This window comes from Myodes glareolus, chromosome 3 (assembly GCF_982192425.1).
Source record: "Myodes glareolus chromosome 3, mMyoGla1.1, whole genome shotgun sequence".
Taxonomy (NCBI): Eukaryota; Metazoa; Chordata; class Mammalia; order Rodentia; family Cricetidae; genus Myodes; species Myodes glareolus.
The window spans coordinates 8,604,323-8,629,392 of NC_142028.1; the positions used below are offsets into that span (position 1 = coordinate 8,604,323).

A 25,070-nucleotide genomic window follows, 5' to 3' on the forward strand; every position below is an offset into this window, starting at 1 on the left:
CTCTTCCCATTCTTAGACTAGTCCACGTTCTTTCTGGATGTTGGCCTCGCACCAGAATGGGTCCCTTTTCCTGGTGTTTTGAACCTGATCTAGTTTTTGTCAGGGGTGATTTCCTGGATCTATGCTTGGAACCCTTTCCCCTGACCCCTCTGTGATCATTTGTTCAAGATGATATAAAGATTTAAGGACTAGAAATAAATGTTAAAATCACAGGTGTAAAAGTGCAAAACATCATCTAACAGGCAAATTTGAATTAATTTCTAGTCAAATTGTACAGAGATTGTTAAACTAAATGCCACAGCTCAGGTTTAGGCTGTAGAAAGCCCTATCACCAGATTCCTCTCAGGATCGACTTTTATATTCTGTTTTTACCCCAAGCTCTGCATTATAAAACATCCAGGGTCTTTGGTTTTATTTCTGTTGGTCTACAGAATTGCTCCTCACTTGACACATGGGTAGCAGATGTGGTTTTGGTTTTTGTTTGTTTGATTGTTTTTGTAACCTAGCTTACTAAGACAAGAAAAAGTCACTTTAAAAATCATCCATTGCTTCAGACTGCATCGCAAAATATGCATATAGCATCGCTCTCTTTTCCAAAAGAAAAGTACATTATTTTTAAGCAAATATAGAAGCAAACTTCGTTAACAAAAACTTTGCAAAAGAGAAAGATGCACTGAGAGTGCATAGTAGGGCAACTACAGCCCCAGGCAGGTCAGGAGCACACAGCTCCCCACTCCCCTGAACACCTGGCAGGTTGAATTTGCCCAGCGCAGTGTGCCATAGAGCAAACCAAGTTTTCCCTTTGTAAAAATGGTCGGTATTTTAACTGTTTGCTAACCATGCCTTTGGTGCTGAAGTTATAAGCAACTCCACTTGTTACAGTTACCTTGGAAATAAAATAGAGCTAAGCGTTTACTGCTGCTGGCCAACGTCAGCTGGGCACCTTGCCAGACTCGAGAACTTAGCCCAAGTGGGTTGTGAAAGCAAGTGGCCCACTCTTGTTGACACCCGGGGTTCCTGGGGCAAGCCTCGAGGAGCTAGGCTGATGTGATTAATAGTCTACGCTGTCTCTCCACCGACCACACTGCAAGAAAGGAAATGGGGAGTAAAGTCAAGTCTGCTGTCCCATCTTCGGCGGGACTCCTCACATGGTGTCAGTTGCTTTGAGTGCGATGATGAAGTTCTTGGTGACAAACTTGGCCAGCCCACATAGCATGTGACTCCAAAAGCAGAAGCATTTCAGAGCTCGTGGGACCTGGGGCTGAGATCTGCTCAAGAGCTGAAGTGTAGAACTTCCTGTGTCCCCGGTAAGCGCAAGCTGAGAAACCTGGCCAGTGCAGCCTAAGTCAGCAAGCCCTGTTTTCAGACAAGGCTCCTAGCTGGAGCATAGACATCTTGTTCCTGTTTTGAAAATAATGACAAAAATGTGCCCCTCCCTAGAGAAGACAAACATAATTGTCACGAAGATCACACTGATAAGAGCATAGCCGAGTAGCTGAAACATCTGGACACAGGGAGACACGGAAAGCAGGCACAGAAGGGTATGCTTCCCCACTCTTCACCTGCGAGTCTTGTGTCGGCCCGCAACCGTGAGAGTATTGATAATATTCACTTTGGGGACTTAAGAAAGTCACGCCCAAAAATACACACCTTCATGAATCCATGCCTAGTTAAACATTTCCCTGCTTACTTCCTTAGACCTAGAGAAAATACTTGTAAAGTCTTTGGAGGTGAAAATAATGGCATTTTGTTTATTATTGTTGTTGTTGATTGTAGGCAGAGCCTTACCCTGTAGCCCAGTCTTCCTGCCTCAGCTGATAACATCTTGGGGTTAGGGGTGTGAGTCTCCATACTCCACTACTGATAATGATGAATTCGTAAATCAAATGCCGTCCTACAAGAGGGAGGAGGCGTGGGTTTGAAAGAGTCATATAAAAACACAGTTTTGGAAGGTCAGCTCCATTTTACCCAATTCACTTAAGGGGGGAGAAAAGTCAAGTAGCAGTTCTTTTGTAAGCTTGTTAGTCTTAACCAGGCTGCAATGTGAAAAGTCAATTTATAACACAAAACTTAAAATCCCAAACCTAATTTATATCTGTCAGTACTAACTCATTGGAAACAGAGAACAATCATGACATCATGACAACACATTAAGTAAGTTTAGAACGCAAGGTGCCCAAGATGTCCTTTCTGAATTATAATTATAAGTCAAGTGGGCACACAAATAATTTGGTTCAATCCCTCCAAGTGGCTCCAGAGTGTGTGAACTCCTTCTTCTAAGTAGAATGCCAACTTGTTAAGTAAAAAAAATCAACCCATGATCTGGGAGGGCTTCTGCCAAGCACCTATCTTCAAAGAAAAGTTGAAGCACCTTTGGCACCAGCAGAAATGCTTTGTGTTGGGAGGAAGACACACCCCCTGGCAGTTGCTCACCTTAAGAACCAATCCTACCTTAAAGGGAGGGAAAAAATGTAGAGTGCATGTATTTTGGTGTGCACCCAACACTTTCCACTTGGGGGGCACTGGAGAAATCTGATCTTGAGGTTTGCCCTGTTGCTTTCTCTGTTTCTGAGTCCCTTCCCTTCCCTCTGTGCACAGCTTCCAGCTGCTCATGTGCAGGAGACCCCCTGTTCCTCTACAGCATGTAGTTTAAAAACAGAATTGGGAGAAATGGATGACTCACTTACTGGGAGCTTCAGCCCTCTGCCCTTCATTTCTCTATTTGTGCCCAAAATTTCCAATCCTAGAACTCTAACAGTCATAAGCTTTGGAAATTTTGACAGGAAGGCATTTTATAGGGAAATAATAAAATCTTAAGAAAAGTCAAAATTCAATAAAAGAATTTTTTATGCATAATATAAAAATAAGTTGGAAAAGAGCTGGCTTGACCACTTAACCCTAGGTGTGAATTGAATGTGTCATATGATTTCAATGGATAAGAACGTACCATGCCAAGGACCTCAGGGTGGTCTTGGTTAACCCTCAGGGGCATGCTGGGTATTTCAACAATTCAAAGAAAATATAGAGGCATCTATTTGGTGCTTTGTGAATTTTCATCTTTAAGTTGTGTGGACTTTTCTACTTAATAAGGGTGAGTGGTTGGATTTTTCTTTTCTCATAAAGATGGCATTAAAAATGACTATGCCATTGGAAGTGTCTTAACTCAGGAAGGTTCCAGAGATTTCTGCCCAGTGTAGTGTTACCTCGTGGTTGTGGTGGTGGCTATTGTTTTAACTTTATTGTGTCATCTTATTTTTAAACCATAAAGCTTTCATGAATATAAGATAACAAAACATATTCCAACAAAGCTTATAGAACTCTGTGCACTATGAAGATAATCAATTCATAGATCTGTACCAGATTTTTCCTAATATATGATTGCTTTCTGCTATTTGTTTAAACAAGATTTGCCCAATCCCAAACAGGCAACAGCAAAATCAGAAGTACTTAGAGTGTCACAGCTTGGAGGTGGAATTAGGTTCTAATCCACTGCTTTGTTCCTCTACAAGCAAGTGTGGTGGTTTGAATAAGAAACGTCCCCCATAGGCTCACACGTTTGAACACCTAGTCTCCAGTGGGTGGCGCTGTTTAACACAGTAGTGTAACCTTTAGGAGGTGGATCCTTGCTGGAAGAAGTACATCACTGCAGGTGGGCTTTGAGAATTTGCAGCTGTGTCCTGTTTCCTCCTCTTCCTCCTCTTCCTCCTCCTCCTCCTCCTACTTCTCCTCTCTCTCTCTCTTTCTCTCTCTGTCTCTCCACCCCCAACCCCCTACTTCCTGTGTATGAATGAATGTGGTATCTCCCTCTCACCCTCTGCTTTTGCTCCTGTCTGCAGGACAAGCCTTCCCTGACATTGTGGGCTCTCTCTTATTATAGACACATGCTGCCGTGACTGGCTCAACATGATTCTTTCCAAATAAACACTTTCAAGCTCAGCAACTAAGCCAAACTTCCCCAACAGCTTTAACTTGTAAAATTTGGAGAAGGGAGAGAATTAGGGGTCTAGGAAGAAAATTAATCCCAATCATTTTAACTCAATACAGAAGCTGTAAGTTATGATTAGCACTCCCTTCCTCTGCTGATGGACACAGAACCCGCATTCTTTGATCATCAGGACCTGGGTTTCCTCTTCTATTGGTTTAATAAATGTGCATCACATGGATGGGCTTTGGCTTGTGCTTTGGTGATTGCCTGGCCACTGATTGTCTGTGACCTGTGTGTCAGCTGACATGGTGGATGCTGTTAAATCAAAAATTAGCATGTGGTCTCCTAAATGCCAGTTCATGGACCCTGTGCACCAGAGAGACACAATGGAACCCACACAGTCTCCCATCGAGCAAGGAAACATGTGGCATTAACTAGAAACAGGAATATGTCAACAAGTTTGCCTGGGGAAGTTGGTGGTATTTAATTCCTCAACATTAATTTTATTGTGGTGTATGAGGAACTAATTAACTGAGCGTTTCCTTTCTTAGGAAGAGGAAGCACTCTTCAGAAAACTGATGAGGATCCAATACGGTGCATTTTAAGTTTATTAAGCACAGTTTATCAACTTCCATTTATTTAAGCTAATCTATAAGGCAATTAAGAATTTCAATCACTATATTGCTATTTTATTTAGCACATTTCTGAAAAATTAGTCGAAGTGCTAAAATGTAAAAAGAGTTTGCGACTGTACCTCTGGTTTCACAGAGGCAAGAGTGACTAAATACAGTTTCCAGAAAAAAAAAAAAAAAGGAAGAAGCACGTAACTGTTTCAATATGAGCCTAATAAACAGACAAGTGGAAACAGACACATGACAAACAGCGGTAACAGAAAACATCCAAAACTTGGTAGTAATAAAACAAAGTTAAGGGTGTGTGGGGGTACCAAATCATGGGGCTGGAGAGATAGCTCAGAGGTTCAAAGCACTTGTGGCTCTTCCACAGGCCCTGAGGAGATTCCCCGCTCCCGTGTCGGGTGACTCACAACCACTTGTAACTTCATCTCTAGATGATCTGACACCTTCTTTTGCCCTTTGTGGGCACCCACATGCGTGTGTCATACGCTCACACAGATGCGTAAATAGATATAAATTTAAGTTTAGAAAGAGGTGGATGTCAAATGAACAGAACATTTCCATCAGCATTCTGTCTCGATTCTCCTCCCGCCTTGAGGGAGGCCACTGCTAGGTGTGATTCTGGTCCTGGAAGAAGGAGAGACACTTACAAACGTGGGCTGTGCTTTTCTTATCGTTTCTGTTGGTGTGTGCAGGATCTATGTGCTTACGACATTACCTTTCCTCGGTGTCTAAGGGTGTCTATTTTCCTTGTGTGCCCCCACTCTTCTAGCATTCAGGCAGTCATAGGAAAGTCTGTCCTCTCTACTTTATATGTAATTGAGAGTCTTTAATGGACATATTAAAGCTATTTCTAAAGAAGACAAATCATTGACACTGTAACACCTTACGTCTGGATATTGAGTGGGTGATTCAAGTTTCAAAACAAAGACCATCAGAATTAAAATCCTTCCACTCCTTCTGGGTCACAACCTAAGCGAATCCATCCATGCTAGACTGCTGAGGGCACTTAGGTGCTTCCTTCTAGAGTGGAAGAGTCTAGTCCATCACTCCCAGGTGTCTGACATTTGTCATCTAGAGTCTTGCAGGGTAGGAGGCATCCCAAATGTAGTTCCCCCTGGCTCCTTTCCTCCCGGCTGCCTTGGTTACATTTCTCATGGCTGACCAGGATCTACCATGAAGTAATCTGAAAGAGGGAGAGTTTCCTGTGCCTCCAGTTGAAGAAGGAAGGCAGTCCGTCCTGGTGGGAGGGGCCATGCTGGAAGCCTGAGATGGGCACTCACTTAGGGTTTTTATTACTGAGAAAAGACACCATGACCACGGCAATTCTTATAGAGAAAATATTTCGTTCTGGTGGTTCGCTTACAGTTTCTGGGGTTCAGTCCATTATCATGATGGGGAGCATCGGCACGTGCAGGTGCTGGAGCTAAGGGTGCTACATTTTGCAGGCAACAGGAAGTTAACTGATACACTGGGTGGTATCCTGAGCATATGAAACCTCAAAACCGGCCCCCACAGTGACACACTTCCTCCAGAAAGTGTGGCTCAGATTAAAGCCTCAAGGACTGGATTAAAGGCTTGTGTCATCCAGCCTCCTCAAATAAGACCACACTTCCTCCAATCCGGTCATACCCCCAAGAGTGCCGCACCCTATGATCTTATTGGGGCCAAATACATTCAAACTACCACAGGCTCTCCCCTTGTTTTAGCTGTCTGGAGGCAGAGGGACCAGCTTCTTCCAATGATACTGCCTCCTGAAGGTTCAAGCCTTCCAGACTGGAGGCCAGTAGACCACATGAACCTCTGGGGGACATTTCCATGCAAGCCATGACACCTGAAGATCACAGACTTTAGGCACAAACCAGGAAATGAGATGACTGTCCTGACAGACCAACAAAATGACAATGAAAAATGTAAACAATTTAATTAGCTGCTAAACCTTAAGGGCAAGTCTGGGATAAGAGAGAAAAAGCATTTGATTTTTGTCTTAATTGACTTAAAAGAATTCCTTTCTTCCAAATTGCTACCTCTTAATATTATAATCATACTAGATCCATTTTCTCCGAACCATTTGATTTCCCATAAGACACAGAGCGAGGATGTCGGTGTATATTGTGATATAGGTCTGGATGGGAAAGCAATTAGTTAATGAGTGGGGTGCTTTGAGCAGCTTAACGGGAGTTACTGCACCATTGCTGAAGCGACGCCTCTGTCACATGCTGGACCACGGAAGCAAGAGGAGCCTCTCTTTTGATTCATTGTTGACTTTCAGAGACACCCAAGTTCCTAGATTCCTCATCTAGGATTTTCAGGCACCCAGTGCTTTGTCATTTATATGCAGACATGTCTGTCTGTTCTAAGAGGTAGTCCCTAAAGGGCTCATAAATTAATCTCTTTCTAAACTAGCCATCAAGGTAACTATTAAATAGGATAAAGTTTTCATTTGCCACGCTACATTAAAAAGTCATAAAACTATATTTTATTAAAAGAAAACCTCCTAGTGAAAAAGTGTTAGCCTGTGACCAAGCAGTTAAGAGCTAACCATTATCTCAGAATGTCTCCTTTTAAAATATCTGTGGCGTTAAACGAGACCTAATGTATTTTACTTTCTCTAATAAAATTCACTAAGAATATTTGCATTCATTCCGTACCATTCAGGGGAAGTTAATACAAAATATTATCATGTCTCCTAACAGTTTTCACGTGAAATTATATGATGCTATTGGAGCGATTTTTAGAAGACTGATCTGCTTTCTTCACTGAGAAAAGCCTTCTACTTCTCTGTTTCTGGGCCCAGCAAGCTGTTTGAGGGTAGTTGCTGTTTATCTCAGTGCTCTGGGGCTGCAGAGATGGCCCAGCAGTTAGGAGCACTGGCTGCTTTTGCACAGGACCCGGGTTTGCTTCTCAGCACCCCCATGAAGGCCCTTGACGATTTGTAACTCAGGTTCCAGGAGTTCCAACCCCACCATCTGCACTTCATGGGCACTCCATCTGAACATGCAAAACTAAAATAAAAATAATTCTTATAAGCAAGTATTAAAGATGAACTAGATAGAGCGAGGATGAACGGATAGGTGTTCTTACTAGTGTGGAGAGTCACACCTCAGCATTCTTGGATTATGGAATAAACTGTCATAATACTATCACAGGGATGAAGGGTCATTTATGGTATCTGCATATGAAATATTTATCCAGTGTGGCTTCAGCTATACTCAGACACTTTAATAAGATGCTGATTACAACTTAGCCATGAGAAGAGATAATGTAGCACTTTGGAAAAACATACTATTCACTTAAAAGGTGTGTGTGTGTATGTGTGTGTGTGTGCATGTATGCATGCATGCATGAGAAGAGCCAGAATAGAGAAGTCAGAAGACTACCCACAGGAGTTGATTCTCTCCTCATGCAGGGATCAAACTAAAGTTGTCAGACTTTGTGGCAAGCCCCTCTAGCCTCTGAGTCATCTCACTGACCTAAATATGATTTACTTCTATATCTGTCTAATGAAATATGAATTGCTTTTAAAATAAAAAAATAAAAGACAGGTTATGGAGCAGAAAAAATAATTGTTCCCCCCAAATAAGCCAGATTCAATTATTCATTTCTTTCTTTTAGAATGTATCATGGTGTGGCTAATTAAGCCCAGAGTATCTTGTGTCCTAGGTAAACACTTCAGGCCTGGGCTGTACCCAAGCCCTCATTTCTTACCTTCTCTATATGACCCAATGTCCAAGGCCACTACCATGCCACTGTCTGTCCTTTTATTACAGAAAGCCAAACACTGTGTTTGTTTGAATTAAACACTGCATTAAAAAAAACTATTACTTATTTGGAGAATTATTTGCTTCTAATACGTTTTTTTTTCCCATTAAACCCTGAACTTTGGATTCACCAAGTGACCGTCTCTAGTTCTAGACACTTGGTTAGCTTCATAATTAAATAAATTATCTATCCATCCATTCATTCATTCACTCATTCATTATAAAAAGTGATAAATGAGTCAGGTGCTGTGACAAGAAGTGGATATTAAGAGGGGTGTAAAGCACCATCCCTGCTTTCGGTGTGCTCATCATCTGACTGAGAAGAATTGAATTATTCTAGTCTGACTGTCGGTGTCCACCCCGAGCTCACATGCTGTAATCCCAGTCCTCGGGGTGATTCTTTTAGGAAATGGAACATTCAGAACAATGATTAGGTCGCGAGAGTGACCCTTAGGGATAAGGGTCAGGAACGCGGCTTTGTCCCTTCCGTGGGATGGCTTCTGCGTGCATCTATGAAGCGAGAAACAGTCTGTCATTAGACATGAAGCTTGTCAACCCCTGGCTTTCAGGGTTCCCAGCCCCCAGAACTATAACAAGTGAAGGTTAGTTAGGCATGAACAGGCCTTGCCCCTATAAGCCTAGCACTTAGGAGACTGAAGAAGTTGATGGCTGAAGATCTTTAAGCCAGCCTGAGCAAGGCAGAGATGGGGTGGGGAAGGTAAGACCGGGCAGAAAAGAAGACTGTCTTGTTTCCTAGGCACCTCGCTTCTGATCATTTGGCATAGGGGGTTAACTATGATGATGCTGATGATGTAAATAATAGGGATATGCTATAAATATGCCTAACATTTGAAAGGAAGGTTTGAAAGGGGATTTTATCCAAATCAACGAGTGAAAGCGTACCCAGGAATGGATCTTAGTGTGGGGAGCTCAGGTCCAATCTTTAGGGATGACAATTAAACAGTTGATCGGGTTGAGGCACATTATTCCACAGGAAGCAAGAGATAGAATATGGTATACCTGACCTGTAGATATGACAATGGGCAACTATAAGAAATAACAAGACATGTGAGACATTTTAAAACCTGAGTCTTATTCAAAAAAGTATTTTACAGCTTAATATAAAGAAAATGTCAAATAATTAAAGAGCTAAAACATGGGGTTGAAGTCATATAAGGCATCCACGGAACTACCATACATCCACTTATTCATACACTCCTCTGTCTTCCCACACACCCATTCATCAATTTGTCCCCTAGCCCAACAATCTATCTACCTTATTCACTTATTCATCTACCCATCCATCCATTCATCCATCCATCCATCCATCCATCCATCTATCCATCCCTCTACCCACCCATCCGTTTACTCATCCACCCATTCACACCCTGATAAAACTACAAGAGTCTCTCAGCTTGTCTTCCAGATGTGACTTACCAAGGAAATACATTCTCCACTGAGTTTTCATTGACCCTTGTTATGGCACTCAATAATTATTTATTTATAATATATATGTATAGATATATGATATAATATATATTTATGGGCTATATGCTTTGTGTTAGGAGCTAAAATGCAATATTTAATAAGAAAATTGTGGTCTCTTTCCCAAGTATTCCTAACTAATATAAAATCCTCCTTCTGCTTATTGCTACTATGATTAATTCAGTTACTAATTCAGTTGCAGCATCGCAGACTAAGAAGTCATGGAGAACAAAGTTCTCCTATGGTTCTGAGGTCAAAGGTCCTAATCTGAAGATCGTCCTCTTACCTGCAGGTGGAATGTGGTACATAACATTATATCAAGAGTCATGATGAACACGGTTCCTGGCTCCTAAATTCCCCAGCATTCAATCATGAAGCCTCCAACTCTGTTTAAACACCACTGTTACAGGGCTGGAGATATGACTAAGCTGTAAATATGCTTGTTGGTCCTTCAGAGGACTGAGTAGGACCTGAGTTCAGTTTCTGGCATCCATAAACACCTGTCACTCCAGCTTCAGTGGATTCAACCTCTTCTGACCTCCTTATGTACCCTACATGCCTGCAATAAACACACACAATGCACATCCATTCACATAAAAATGAACTAAACCTTAAGAGATAACCCCCACTGTCAGACTACGTTTCCAAATCCTTAGTACTTCACAGTGAAGATTCAGTTTCAACACACAAACTTTTGGCTGTGCTTCAGATCACATTTGAAACGGAAGTCTGACTTCGCCATACAGGTCCATTGGATGCTGCCTGTTTGGAGGTGGTTTTGCTGTGCATGCTGCCGGCTGCTACGATTCCGGGTATACAATCCAGCTAAACATGTAATTTTTATGTGTTTTCCTTTCCATGCTCACCTGTGGCAGTTTTATAAGGGAAAAGTATCAGGCAAGCCAGGATTATACTTTTAATGTTTCAGTGTTTACACACATAGTTGTATATATTAAAATGGCCTAAATTTAACCTAAAACTCAATAAATACTAGCTACTCACACTTAAAACCAGTGGTGGAGTAGTGAGTTTGGAGGAAAATGAGATTTATTTCCTGAAGGATACACGAAAGTAAAACGGAAAGCTCACCTATGTTTCTGGCCTCTCTTTTCTTATGGCTCTTTTCTGCCGACTAATTGGTGCCTAAGCTCTCTGCAGGAGCTGCCTCTTCCTCTCCTGTTCCATCCGGATTAGCTCAGGCCATTATCATTTCCCAGTGGATTTACTGCTATGGGTTTAACTTGTCTCTTTGTCTCGCCTCTCCCTCTTCCAATCGATCTCTCTCTAGCCACAGAATTGATCTATCAGAAACACAAATGGGGCTGTGTCACTACCCTGCTCTGTGTCGGCCACCAACTTACCATTGCCAGCATAGTAAAATGTAAAGGTCTGTGAGCCTTGAGTTCTACCTACTCTTTGGGCACACAGCTCAGTCTTCCCTTCTTGCACTGGATGTATAGATCAGGATGTGCCTGTGTAGGGAGTAACAAACAGGAGTTTGAGCTGTGTGTGCACCACCTAGTGAATGGCAGGACCTCATAGGCAGATGATGCTGATTGCTGATTCTCTCAACAGCCTTTGAGATGGATCAAAAGCAACAACTTCCTTCTCAACCCCCCATTCTACAGTGTCCTTGTAACCCTCACTGTGTCTTAGATTCCCATGGAGCTCTCCACCTAGAAACTAGAGAAGAACAGGCGTGTTAAGTGCACATCTGAGAAGACCTTTATAATCTGCCTCTAGGAAGTGATGGAGTCTTGTGTATACTCTGGCAGACAGAGACATAGAAGGTAGACACTGGAAGTGTAGTGTAACCTCTTAGTGAAAACAGCCACTGTCTGGGAACACTCAAGTCAAACTTCTTTGAGCTCTAGTCTCTTCTGAGGCTAAGCACTTACCTTGAAGTTTCTTCTGCTTTGCTCGGAGCACCACTAGGTCAATTTACGGTGTTTGCATGATCGTTCCCTCATTTGACAAAAAAATGCCACCAAGAAGGGACCTTAGTGTGCATGTGTATGTGTGTGTGTGAGTGAGTATACATGTGCACTTATGTGCATGCATGTGCATGTGTGTGTAGGTTTAGTATTCATATTTCCTGGCACCTAGAGAAAAAATCTGGTGTTGTCAAGGAAGCAAAACAAAGATATAATAAATGCTGCAGGCTGATGAAGTATTTACCATCGCGTTTCCATGAAGCTGGAGATTCCAGTAGCCTTTGCTTTAAGTCGGCAGCTGCTGAATGTGTTTACCTGACCCTGACAAAGGCCACACCTAGTTCTCAAAATCCTTGCCTAAATCACCCTGCTAAGAAAAATAATTGTCTTGTCTTTTATACAGCATAGCAACATATGCAACTATAGATGAGTGATATGTGGATTCTCATTCCAGTAACTTAACACAGTCCGTCAGTCTTCTGCAGGGTTTAATACCAGCCTCAGCATCCGCCTTCTCAGATACACCGAATCCTGGCAGTGGAGTGAAATCATTGGCTAGCATGTCTTATAGCAGGCATGCTAGTCTTTACTCTTTCCACGCGGGACTCTCTTATATCCAAGAAGTTCTGACATGACTCCAGAAGTACAGCAGTAAAAAAAAAAATAAGGTATACAAATCAAAAAATTATTGATAATAAACAACGACAAAATTTTATTTTAAAATAATTCAGTGCTATATATGTAATTTTATCATTTACTAAAAACCAAAGCAAACTGTAGATTAATAATATCAGTGTGCATATTAATTTTTAAAGGATTGATTCTTGGCTGAATATTTGATACTGCAGTGTAGACCATCTTCAACACTTCTCAGAGCTGAATGATTATTTTGATTTATGATCCTCATGACTGAGAATACCATTTTCTGTGAATATAACGTAAACGGCTGCAGTATGTTTTGGCTTTGGGCGATGAGGTAGTAGTTAAACGCACTTGCTGCTCTTACAGCACCCAGGCTTGGTTCCCAGCAGCCACACCAGGCAGCTCAGAGGTCCAGATCCTGGGTCCAGAGGATTCAACGCCCTCTTCTGGTTTCTTAGGCATCTGCATGCACACGGTACACATGCAGACTAGCAAGTGCACATATATGCACACAAAGAAAATATTTAAAAATGAAATTGTTGAAAACTCCATCTTAATCACAAGTCAAAATTTATTTAATGATTCTTCATTAAACTCCAGACAGCAAATCAAAGGCATGTTTTAAAAATCAAATAATCTAATTCAATCCACACATACATTAGTTTTATGCATGTTGAGGAATGAGAGCAAGGAAATACTGAACGTCTTTATTTTCCAAAATAAAACCATTGTTTTCCACGAGAGGAAAAAGTTTTTAAATAGAGGAAAAATGCTGAAATCTATAGGATATAATAGCCTGGAGGCTGATCCGCAGTGTTGCTGGCCAGTGGTTGGTCACGGGTGATGGGATGGTGTCCCATACAAAGCACAGATGCCATGCAGTCAGAACCAAGGCTGCTGGGAGCCCACGTGACTAACATACGACACAGCACAAGGCGGCAAGCTCCCTAAGGGTTTGATGCTGAATTAATTTTGGATATTGTGCCTTTGGAACCCTTTCACCCTGGCCCGCCTTCTTAAGGCCCCCATCCTCAGATACCTGACCCCGTGTGGAGCTCTGACCCACAGTTAAGGAAGCTAAGCCTTGGAGTATTTTTCAACCTAATAAAATATTTTATTTTGAGCTAGAATTTTCCAGTCTTGGACTTGAAATAAGAAAATTAACTTTGGAACGGTCGAGGGAAAAACTGTTCAAATGGTTAAAAACTGAGAGAGGAATAAAAGAAATTACTTTTAAGTAGTTGAAAGTCAATTTGAATAACATACATGATTGGACTTTAAAAGTCAGAGTTTTCCATTATCTTCTATTCACGGTGTTCTCCATGAGGTATTTACAAAATAAGCCAGTGTTTTCATGGGCCAGTTAATTGAGGGATGGCTCAAATGTGTGACAGTCCTTCTTTCTATAAAATGATTCTCGTCTGGTAGCGTCTGGATTTTGATTTGCCATTTATGAATTTTCATAGTTGCCATGTCCTCTTCAGAGCATGGCATATTTGTAAAATACATTCTGAGTTTCCTTAACTAAGAATTAAATTGCTACACTAGGAAATTTCTCAGTTCATTTCAATGTTTATTGTCCCATATTCCCTTAAATAAGAACCCCCCTGCCCAACAGCACCCTTAGAGCGGTACTATGTCCTGTAGTGAAATGAGTCAGACTAGGTGGCTTAGACAGGCGTTCTTCTCGGAGCTGTAGAAGCTAGGAGATCTTAGAGACAAGCAGTTTTTTTGGGTCCTCTTTCTTGAGCTTGCATGAGGCCACCTTCCCTCTGTGTCCTCCCCGCTCTCCCCAGGGTGTATGGATGTGCCCTGAGATCTTCTTCCTGTAAGGACTCCTGTTGGGGCTGGGGACATGGCTCAGAGTGCAGAACTATTACTGCAGAAGGCAGCTGTCCTGAGTTCAGTCCAGGGGACCATTGCTGGAGGCTCTCTGTCTCACCTGTAGTCAGCACTCCTAAGGTGAGCTAGAAGGCAGAGAGGAGAGAATCAGCCAGAAGCTTGCTGGCCAGTCAGCCCGGGGCAAAACACAGCAAGAAAGAGACCCTGCCTTAACAATGTGGGAGGCAGGAACCGGCTCACCAAAGTTGTCCTCCGACTGTAACATGTACACTATGACATGCATATGTGCACACACAGACACAATCCATTCATTAACTTTAAACAGTGGACTCCTCTTAGATTAGATTAAGGCCTATCAGGGAATGCATTTTGCTTATTTATCTCTGAAAATTCAGGTATAGCCAGACTGAGATTAGCCACACAGATTAGGGCTTCCATACATCAACAGCGGCTATACAGTTAATTCAACCCATAGCACACATATATGATTGCTTATGGCTTATGCCTTTTTCATATATATATATATATATATATATATATATATCAATACATTTGCCTGTGTACAATATGACATGTGCATAAGATTTGTTTACATACAAACATAAAGGGAAAGTAACTCTGAATATTGTCATGAATGTAAATAATACAAATGATAATATTCTAATATGTGCCATTTTTAAAGGTGCTACAGATTAGTCTAGATCGTAACTTGTGGCAATTACACATACATGGAGCTTATTACTCTTCAGATGTTAGTGACATAGAAACCTGAACCACTTTTGCAAGTGTACACTCCCCTCCAGAGGTTCTTAAGAGCCTGGGTTTCTGAAATATATCTAGGTCATCAAGTCTGTTACTTAATCTCTTTAGTGATATTGTTAAGCATACATTTCTATCTTCCTTTTCTTTTTTCGTGACCGGGTATTGCTATGTAGCTCAGGCTAGACTGAAATTCAGTACAGAGCCCAGGCTGACCCAGAACTGGTGCTCTTTCCGCCTCTGCCTCACAGCTGCTGGAATTCCAGGCAGGAAGCACCTACCATGCTGGCCAGATGTCCCTCCCTGTCTGTCTGTTGTCTTTCCATGTCTGTGTATCCATATCTCTCTGATAATTGAGTGTGAGAAATGTCTCTCATCTCGGGTCTCCTCCATGGATCATCAGGGCCACATTTCGTTCCTTGTTTGAACAGCACACTCATGTTTGGACATAGACTTCAAGGCCTGCTACTTGTTCCCCACCCCCTGCCACCCGACAGCCCCCAAAGTCACATTGACTCTTATCTCCCTCTTCAACTATTCTTGAAATCCTAAAGCCCACAAGCCTTTAACTCCTGTAGCACCCAGCAATGACCTGTGCAGCTCACACACTCTCCTGGGTAGGGAAGATTAATGTACAATAACTGGAGACCAGATTTGTTTAATTTTATTGTGCATGTCTCCCACAGCACCCGGCAGATTCCTAATCACATGGTAGATGTTGCAAGTGCTTATTAATTGATTAATTTACAACAGGGGAAGTAAATTATATAAATGAATTATCACCGTGAAGAGCACCAGAGTCTGTACAGGAACGCTTTAGTTAATTTTGAGATTGTGTTCATTAAATGAGGAATACAAATGAATTACAATGTTGTAAGCATTTACATGATCGATTTTAATAACCATACAATTATAATATTTACCATTTTAGCTAGTTTGTACAAATATAATTTCAATTTTAAACATTTCAACTTCCCTCCGCTGAATCAATGCCATATAGATTAAGCGGTTAATAATACCGAATGGCAGTTAAGCCCAAGCATATGACATCATCTGCCCCCCCCCCACGTCTTGTTGGCCCTGTCTTTACCAGATGCTCCTTGTTAGCAGACTAGCCTCCTATAATGTTCGTGTGTATTTGTCTCTAAAAACAAAACCTTCCCGGTCACACTGCTTCTGCGTTGTCTCTTCTAGCAGTTAGCAAAGGTGAAGATGCTTCCAGATCACCTGGAAATCCCATTAAAGTGGAAACTCTGATTCAGAAGCTGTACTCATCCTGATTTAGCAAAATTTCCCAAAGCTAGGTGGCATAGGACCACCAAACTTCATCTTCATCCAGTCATGCTGGCACCTGTCTCTGGATGGTTGACAATTATCACCAACCTTGACTTGGGAAAATCCACCTCCAGTCCCCATTCTTGGGGAGCTCGCGGGCCTCAGGCATCCTACCTTTGACTGGGGAGACAGCTCTTGAGGGCAGTTAGAGCCTGTGGACTGCCTGGTCAGGGGTGGGAGTGGGATCGGAATGGAGGCAGGAGTCGGGGCCCCAGGGGCTCTTTAGGGAGTGTATTGCAATTACACCTGACAAGCAAAGTCTCCCCCATGTTTGTCCTGTGCATTTGAGGATAATTCCACACTTTAGGTGAGGGAGATCACATGGCCAGAAATACCAGAAATTAAGAGTCATCGGGATTCTCCCAGAAGCACCTGGTACATTGGATTCAGGGTGGACTTAAACTCTACAATTCTTAGGGGATGTGGCCTCCAAGCAGGGAAGCAACCCACCCACAGCTGCCTCCAACCCTCACCCGATACACTTGCTCCAAGTCAGTTTTTTTCCAGCTTCTCTCTAGTAAGACCCTGGCCTAGTCCCATCTCTGTAGGCCTCATCTTACTCCATGCTTCCTTTACTGTCACTTGGCGGTTCCCAGAATATCTTCCCGTCATTCACCGTTGCTGTGGTAACACCCCTAACAAAACCAACTTGGGGGAGTCTATAACAGCTTGTAATTCCATGGTCCGCCGTGGCAGAGCAGTCAAGGTGGCAGGAACTTGAAGCAACTAGTCACCGCCACAGTCCAGGGCAGAGAGCAGATAACTTGTGTATGTTCACCTCCCCAACTCACATTTTCCATCTTCAACCATCTAGAATCCAAACCTGAGAAATGGTGCAACCCACATTTTAGGCTGCCTCTTGCAGCTCTAGCTAATGTTACCGGGATAGCCGCCACCCTGTCCCACAGGCCTGGTTTCTCACTGAGAATTTCTTCCCAGGTCACACTACCAATTAACCAACCACCAAACACTTGTTCTTGAAGTTACAGGGGCCTCAGTGTTCCCCGTAGATTATAAATGTGAATATACTCCAACCCTAGCATCTGTTCATTTGGAGGTTTGATTTCAACCGCATTTACGCCTAGCTGATGTTTTCAAGGCTTATAGCTTCAGATTCAGAAGGACGCTGACCTTTCTCCAAGCTCGGAACACAAATATTCCAAACAGATTTTTTTATTCTTTCCTGTAACTCTCTCGGCCTCCTTCTCTAGCATGGCGATCTTATTTCTTGTCCCCCTAATGAGCCCAATAAACAGATCCCGTCTTCTGTCACTTGGAGCCGAAACTCTGGAAGTCACCGTGGAACCAGTCCCTGCCTTGTCATGAGAACAGCCAAAATCCTTGGCAGCTCTGCCCTGCAAATGCTAAGCTCCCTACCCAACCCTAAAGTTCCTACCCTTGTCCATGCCTTGTTACCGGCTACACAGAAATCTGCTTCTGTGGCTTCTACCTGCTAGCTAAGTTATCCTAGTCAGTTGCTTTTCTCCTTCACATTCGTGGTTTGTCTTCCTCTGTAGGATAAACTTAGATTTATATCAGCATTAATATTTGCTTATAGAACCCTGAATAATAAGCTGCCACCTGGTGCCCTCCACAGCCCGTTTACCTCTGTTTCATCTCCTGCTCTGGAGTAGAAACTCTCTGGTCCTAGAACATGGTACGAGATTCCCATCTTATGTCAAGTCTTCCTTAGCACCCTGTCTGCCTGGAAACCCCTTTTCCTCTCTCCTTTCTCCAGACGGACTTTCCTTAATTCAAACTCAACTTAAACATGGCTTTTCCAGAGGTTTCTCTGATCTATTTGGCAAGATTTGGGGGACCCAGTGTACGTTTACATAACTGTGAATTTCCTTACTAAATGTTATAGTTTATATAGAGGTCTTACTTACCCAGCCCACATTAACTATAAACCCCAGGAAGGGCAGATATTCAGAGGTCCACCTTTGTTTGAAACCTGGAATATATATAATTTTGGGTTATCTCCTTTGCTGTTAGTTTTAACAGTCAACATGATACAAACTATATTACCTGGGAAAGAATCTCAATTGAGGAATTATTTAACTCAGATCTGCCTGTGACTACGTCTGAGGAAATTGTCTCGATTGGTGGTTGCTGTAGAAGTTTCAGCCCGTCGAGGGCTAGATCATTCCTTAGGCAAGGCCCAGAACTGGTTAAGAAACTGAGCTGAAGAAGCAAGTGGTCAGCACGGGCGTGTACATTCCATTCTCCCTGCTTCCTAGGCATGAGCCTTGTGAGACTAGCTATCCTGAGCTCCTGCCATGACTTCCCCTCTGTGAGGGAAGGTAACCTGGAACTGAAATCCAGATAAGCCCGTCGTTCTCCCAGCTGCTTCTGGTCACGCTATCGGTCACCATATCATAAGCAAAGGTAGACTATTTTCTTTAGAAAGAATAAGAAACAGTATATAAAATATTATATAAACATCATATAAAATAAAATCTACATAAAATAAAATCTATGTAAAATCTCCATGCCAGTATGAAATATTTCCCATAACACAAAATCAGAACTAAGTATAAAGTGAAGAAAACTGGTGAACCAAAGGTGTGGGACCCTGTGAACATGCCCTTAGGGGCCTCTCTGGAAACCTGCAAGTGAACTTCCCTGAATTCTTAATACACCCCATGCCTACCTTAGACTTTCTCAACGTTCCCCTTCCGGTGCCAAGAGCAGTGTTTACCATTTAAGGAGGGTACACAGTGTTTTAAACTGAATTATCTGAACATTGTGTATGCATACTTCAACAGGTTCCTTAAGGAATTCATTTTTGCTTGTTTATTCGGACAGGGTCTCACTTTGTAGTTCCCACTATTCATAAATTGTGGGTCCTCCTGCCTCAGGTTCCGGACTGGTGGCATTACAGACACCTGGCTTCACAATTCAGTTTCTAAAACCAGTTTAATATATTAGAAAATTTGTTTTTATAGACACTAACTTCAATATCTTGCTATGTCATATTTCCAGTGGTTAACTAACATGCACTGTTGATTACATTACTGATACATAGTTGGCCACTATGAATATATCTGCCTTACGTTTTATTAAGCAAATAAATATTTCTATATCTGCATCAAAAAATACACAAAGTAATCCATGTATACCTCTAGCGTCTGCATTTTTATAGAATATATGATGAAAAAACTAGATTAATTTTGAACCACATTTTTAAGATACAATTTTGAAAGATCAATTTGTCTGTTTGTTGCCTTTAAAGCATACTTTTGTCAACATTTATCTTCAGAAAATAAAGATGTCAATATTTTCTATAATGTCAAAAAGAAAGGAAAGAAAGAAGAAAAATGAAACGTTTTCCTGACTCTGGGTTTGTTCACGACCTATTAAAGAGATTATCTGAATCCAGGCCATAATACAACATTCAAAAGGTTAACTAATAGCTTAAATCTTTGGTGTTTAGCTCATTAAAATGAAAGTGACTTTAGTTAAGTTGTATCTAGGATAAGACTGAAAAGTTGGCAAGGAAGGACTTGCTGTACTCCGATCAAGACTGCAGAGATTTGTGTGTGTGTCTGTGTGTGTCTGTGTGTGTGTGTCTCCAAGCACAACCCCAGCCCCTGAACCATTCACGCCCGCCCCCAGCCCCCATTTTCCTAAATACATCATGAAAAGAGGATGAGGTTTCAGCCTTAATTGCTTGCTCCTTTTATTCACGTTCCCCTCTCAGCCAGGGCTGTGGAGAGCGTTGGTAAAAGGCTACACAATAGAGCTTTTCATTAGGCCCCAGCCAGGCACACAAAGGCAGGCTTTTGGAAAGAGGGAATGCAGGAGTTTAATTTGCAGGTGGAGAGGAGATAAAAGGTGCTGACGCCTCTATTATTCTCTTACTTAGGTGACCCTTACCCTGTTCAGCTGATCCCAACCACCATGGCAGCTGCCGCTGCAGCGACACCAGGCTTAGGCCCACTCCAGCTGCAGGTAAGTCTGGAGACAATACAGGGGAGGCAGGGGTTAAGTAAACGCAGAAGACAGCCATTATCCTGTTAGTGCAAACTACAACTGAGGGCTGAGATTTTGGTCACACATCTGTTTTGTTTTTACATTTCTTTCTTCTGATCCTCAACCAAAAGATTATTATCGATGTTGGTTGTGTGCTCCGCACTAAATACCACTTATATTTTTGCCGTTGCCTGGTCAGGTTTAACAAAGTGAGCTTCAGTTTTGCTTACATGATGCTTACCCCTGTAGGTAAACATCATGATTTTGTCATAGAATGATCCCCACGGACAACGACAGCCTGTCGGAGTAACCAAACCACACCTGTGATCCAAGGCCACTGAAAGAGAATTTTATTTAAAATCGTTGACGATGCCTGGTGTTATTAAAGTACCGGCAGCCGTTTGTTCTCCTGGCTTACTGGCAGATCGTTTGAGCAAGCAAGGAAGAAGTAGACCAAAGTCAGCGGGTGTCCATTTGAGCTTGAGTTTCTCCTGACATCCTAATAGAGACCTTTTTGCCCTTCAGATTGTGTATTTCCAGTACAGCCTGGAAAGTCAATAACCTTACCAGATGTCCAAGTGATTGTAGAAATTATGTCTCTGAGGTTGAAAAGAGAATCAATACGGTTTTAGTAGAGGGGACTTTCCTTATCTCAATCTCAGAATTGGTAGCCCATAAAAAATTCCATGTGCCCCATTACTGTGAGCCTTTGAATTATGCAATTAATGAGAAGAGGCGATAAGCTAATACTTGGTTTTATCTTCTCTTGGGGAACTGTTTTACAAGCGTGGGAAACACACTATGCAAAGCCAGATGTCCTGCAGGCACACTCCATACAGCAGAGCTGTATCCATGATTGTGATTTACCATAGACAGTATTAGTCTAGATAGAGCTTTGCATCAAATCAAGAGCTGGGTACAACTGATGAACATATAGATTTGTCAAATCTATATCTGGCAGGAGGAGACACCAGCGTGAAAGCCGAGAGACTCTTCTATAGAGATATAACATCCATGCCTAGTTTATTTTTTCCATGGAAAACTACACGCTGGCTGTTTCTTTGAGCCAGGAACACACTGGGACGTGCTGGGGCTGCGAGGCCGATACAATTGCTCTAACATTTGTTATCCTCTTCAGTGGTGTCTGGGGAACAACTGTATGTGGGAAAGGGTTGCTTTAAGTAAGACAACAGACGTGCAAAGATACACTCATTGTCTAGATTTGCTATAGGCAAAATATTTTTTCTAACTTTTTCAAAGAATGCCTTACATTACCTGACATTGAAAACATCTATGCTTGTAGGTAATAGACAATGCCCTTCATATTAAAGTTAGAAGGAAAGATATTTCTCCTAACGGAGTGAAAAGAATAGGGGAATTGGCAGAAAAAGGAAGGGCAGTCTCCAGTATCAGATTTGAATGTGGAAACGTAAGTTTTTCAGGTGTAGGATCCACACTGAGAGTTTCCACCTCCCGGGACACTCTGGAGAGAGGTGACCACAAGATGGAAGTGCCACCTGAGTCCCCCTGTCATCTCCATTACCGAGTAGCATTGCTTGGCATCTAAGCTGCTTTTCAAGTAAAGATATATTAGAATATTTGGCATAAATTAAGTTTGATTTCCATTTTGATATGTTTTGATATTTCTCAAGGTTTGAAATATGGGTTTCTTTACTGAGAAACAAGGGAAGCCTTTGAGACCAAACCGGTTTGCTCTTTCTTAAACATAATTTTCTCTGTAGCAGGGCAAAGTTCATTTCTTTTCCCTTGAAAATGGGCTCTTGTTAAATTTCTCAATCTAGTCTTGACTGTGTCCCACTCCTCCCTCAGTTGCTATCTGGTCTTGAACACGTTACCCTCCTCCCTCAGTTGCTCCGTATACTCTTACTATATACCCCTCTTATGTAGTTCTTAGAAGAATTGCAGGTATACATCCTCATATTGCCTGAGAAAGGTTTCCATGTACCTGGTTTTGTATCCACTAAAGTTTATAATTTTAGATAGAATCTCAAATAATCTATTAAAAATTGTACTGTAATATAAGAAAATTGGTCATCAAAACATTTTCACAGAAAGCTATGAGTACTCATAAAATGTAGTTGCATAAACACTCACATAATTTAATTTTGCAATTACGATAAGGGGATCGGCATTTACACGCAAAAATCCCAAGGGCTTGTCGTTTGAGGGCTTCTAGGTTTTTTGCTGAGTGGCCTGTGGCATTCTTACTGCAGAGCCTGTGAATCCCTCAGCTTAACTTCATCCTGGTCCACGCCTACAAAGAGAGTGGTGTCTCCTTCCCACCCTCACTGTTGACCCTCCCTGATGGATTTGAAAGGAGCCATCTACAGTAGTCTTGACAAGTCAGCACATTCACTTCCACTGAGAAAACCTGTTTCTGAAATGTTCTGTTTCTGAATGTAAGCCAGGAACCATATTCCCTGCTTTCCATACTCTGCCTTTCCCATCTCTATTAGACTCCGTTATCCGTCTCTTTATGCCTTCGGTGGCCTCCCTGATCCCGTCAGGGGCTAGAATCCAGTCCTGCCAGAAATGTCACTTGTATGTCTAGTTCACATCTCACTGCCTACTTGTCTGCTCTTAGGTTAGAAACCCAGTTCTAGAAACCAGAAATGAAGGAAGAGGCTACCTACAGGCCTCCTTCTTATGAACCCACAATACCTGTGGAGATGCAGAATGCCACCCAGGAGACATTGAGTGTGTGGATTTCCAGGGCATTGATGAGAGTTTCCCAGGAAGCTGGAGGGGGAGGGTCTGTCAGTAAATCTATCCCACCTTCTTTGTGATTGGATCCTATTCCCCATCGACAACTACCATTTGGGTAGCGACAGTTCTGCCCCTTGCTCCCTGCCCCATACTCCTCCGCAGTCAGCTTGAAGTGCTTGGCTGAGGCCCTCTGAGTTCTCTGTGGGCTGTGATGGTACCCCATCTTGCAGCAAGCACCTACCCTTTTGCTTCTAACCATTCCAACTCAAGAAAACTCCCCAGTAGAGCACAAGTACTCCCTACAGCTGCACAGACTCTCAATCTGTCCAGTCCTGTTTTCTTCAGAGCTCTCTCGTGTTTCTAGGGGGTGAGGTTTTAGGTTTTGTAACTTCTCAACCACCCGGCTGAGAAAGAGCATTTGGGTTTTTCTCTTCTCTGAACTTCTCTCAAGAGTGCCTTCTCCATAACCCAAGTCCTCTGAAAGCCACAGGCCCAGCTTTCTCTCTGTTCATCCTGCTCCCTAGAGACTAGTTCACATATATAATGCTGTGGGAAGACGGGGAAGGGGACATGAGAAGCTGTCAGAGGCAAGAGGCACATGATCAGGGCTTGGAGAAGCAACCCAGCGGGTTCTAGGAGAGGAAGCTCATGGTTACAGCGATGATAGTGTCAATTGCTGTTTGTCTTTAAAATGTTAGTTGATCTCATGGGCTTACTTAATTGTTCTGTTTTCTGCTACTCTTGATCTGTTTCTATTTGTTGTGGGTGAGGAGTAATGAATCCAGGGGTACCCTTCCCAAGACAGTGGTAGGAACCCTGAACTGAGGATGGAACAGAAAGAACAACCAAGGAGTTCCTTACATATCCCTGACAGACATACACTGGTGTCAGTCATTGCTTGCTCATCACTAGAAGGGGAGAGGGAAGAAAAACCTTAAATGAAAACAGAATATTTTCTTTTCCTTCCCTTGGGTTCAAATATAATAATTTCAATTTAAATAAAATGCCATAACAACTAATGTTGCTTGCTGCTGGTGAGATTCATTCAGACCATCATAGGTGAGGATTTCCTCGGACCGTCTCATTTACCTATCGTCACAGCCTGTAGTGTTAGATATTAGCAGCTCTCTTAAACGAGGAAGGAAGCTGGAGCACCCAGTCCAAACTCGACAGTTTTGAAATCATCACCTTTGTCTCACCGTGCCCAGGAGATGTTCTGTGTAAGTCCGGAGTCCGTCTCTCTCAGGAGCTTCTCCAACTCAATAACCGCAGAATCAAACTGCAGCAGTAATTTCCTCTGAGAGCTTTCTGGAACCACAGTGAGCTGCGGGAATGACAGTGGCGGCTGCCCACTTCTGGCCCTGAGCTTTGAGGTTCACACCCCTTCACACAGACGCAAGTTTAAATACTTTCAGGGCCTAGATCCGAGGAGGAGTTCTGAAGATCTCCTTCCACCGCTGGTTGGCCTGGTTTACCCAACCCATTTTCTTTTGACACAGCCTTGCACATATGACTCTTCCCACTGGTGTCACACTCTAAGAGAACCCAGAACTTTATTAACAGAAGATCAGATAGGAGCATAGCGACTTCAGAAGACCAGCAAAATGATACACCTTAGATGAAATGACTTTTTTTTTACTATTTATTATTTTGTGGCCCTGGCAATTACTACCATATATAATAAAAAGTACTTCATATGAAAACTGACCTCACTGTGTATTTTAGGATTGTTAAAATATTTGAAACATCATCAGCTATTGCTTTTGTTTTTGAGAGAAATGAATCAATCTCAAGTATAAATACAATGAAATGAACATATTATGCCAATTACCTTTCCTTAAAATTTATTTCTCTTCGAGTAAATTTATCCTTGTGTCCGATGCCTCCTACATCTTCTCTAAGGTTCTCAGTCAGATGACCACCTTCTTGTTGGCCATGTACAGGGAAGAGGATATGGATGTTTATGTAGACTATGGACTCAGCCCCAGATGGACCTCCCTGATGTCTTCCCCCATGCTGGGGCTGCTCACTCCCTGGTCTCAGTGAGCGT

At 42.3% G+C, this 25,070-nt stretch overlaps 1 protein-coding gene across 6 annotated transcripts in view; it reads left to right on the plus strand.

Moving 5' to 3' along the window:
* Positions 1–25,070, plus strand: part of Sox5 (SRY-box transcription factor 5) — a 982,978-nt gene that overhangs the window by 858,859 nt on the left and 99,049 nt on the right. For all 6 annotated transcript variants that reach the window (XM_048432629.3, XM_048432630.3, XM_048432628.3 and 3 more), the window contains one exon: positions 20,187–20,272. In XM_048432629.3, the coding sequence (XP_048288586.1) occupies positions 20,187–20,272 (86 nt within the window). The remainder of the gene's footprint in view (positions 1–20,186; positions 20,273–25,070) is intronic.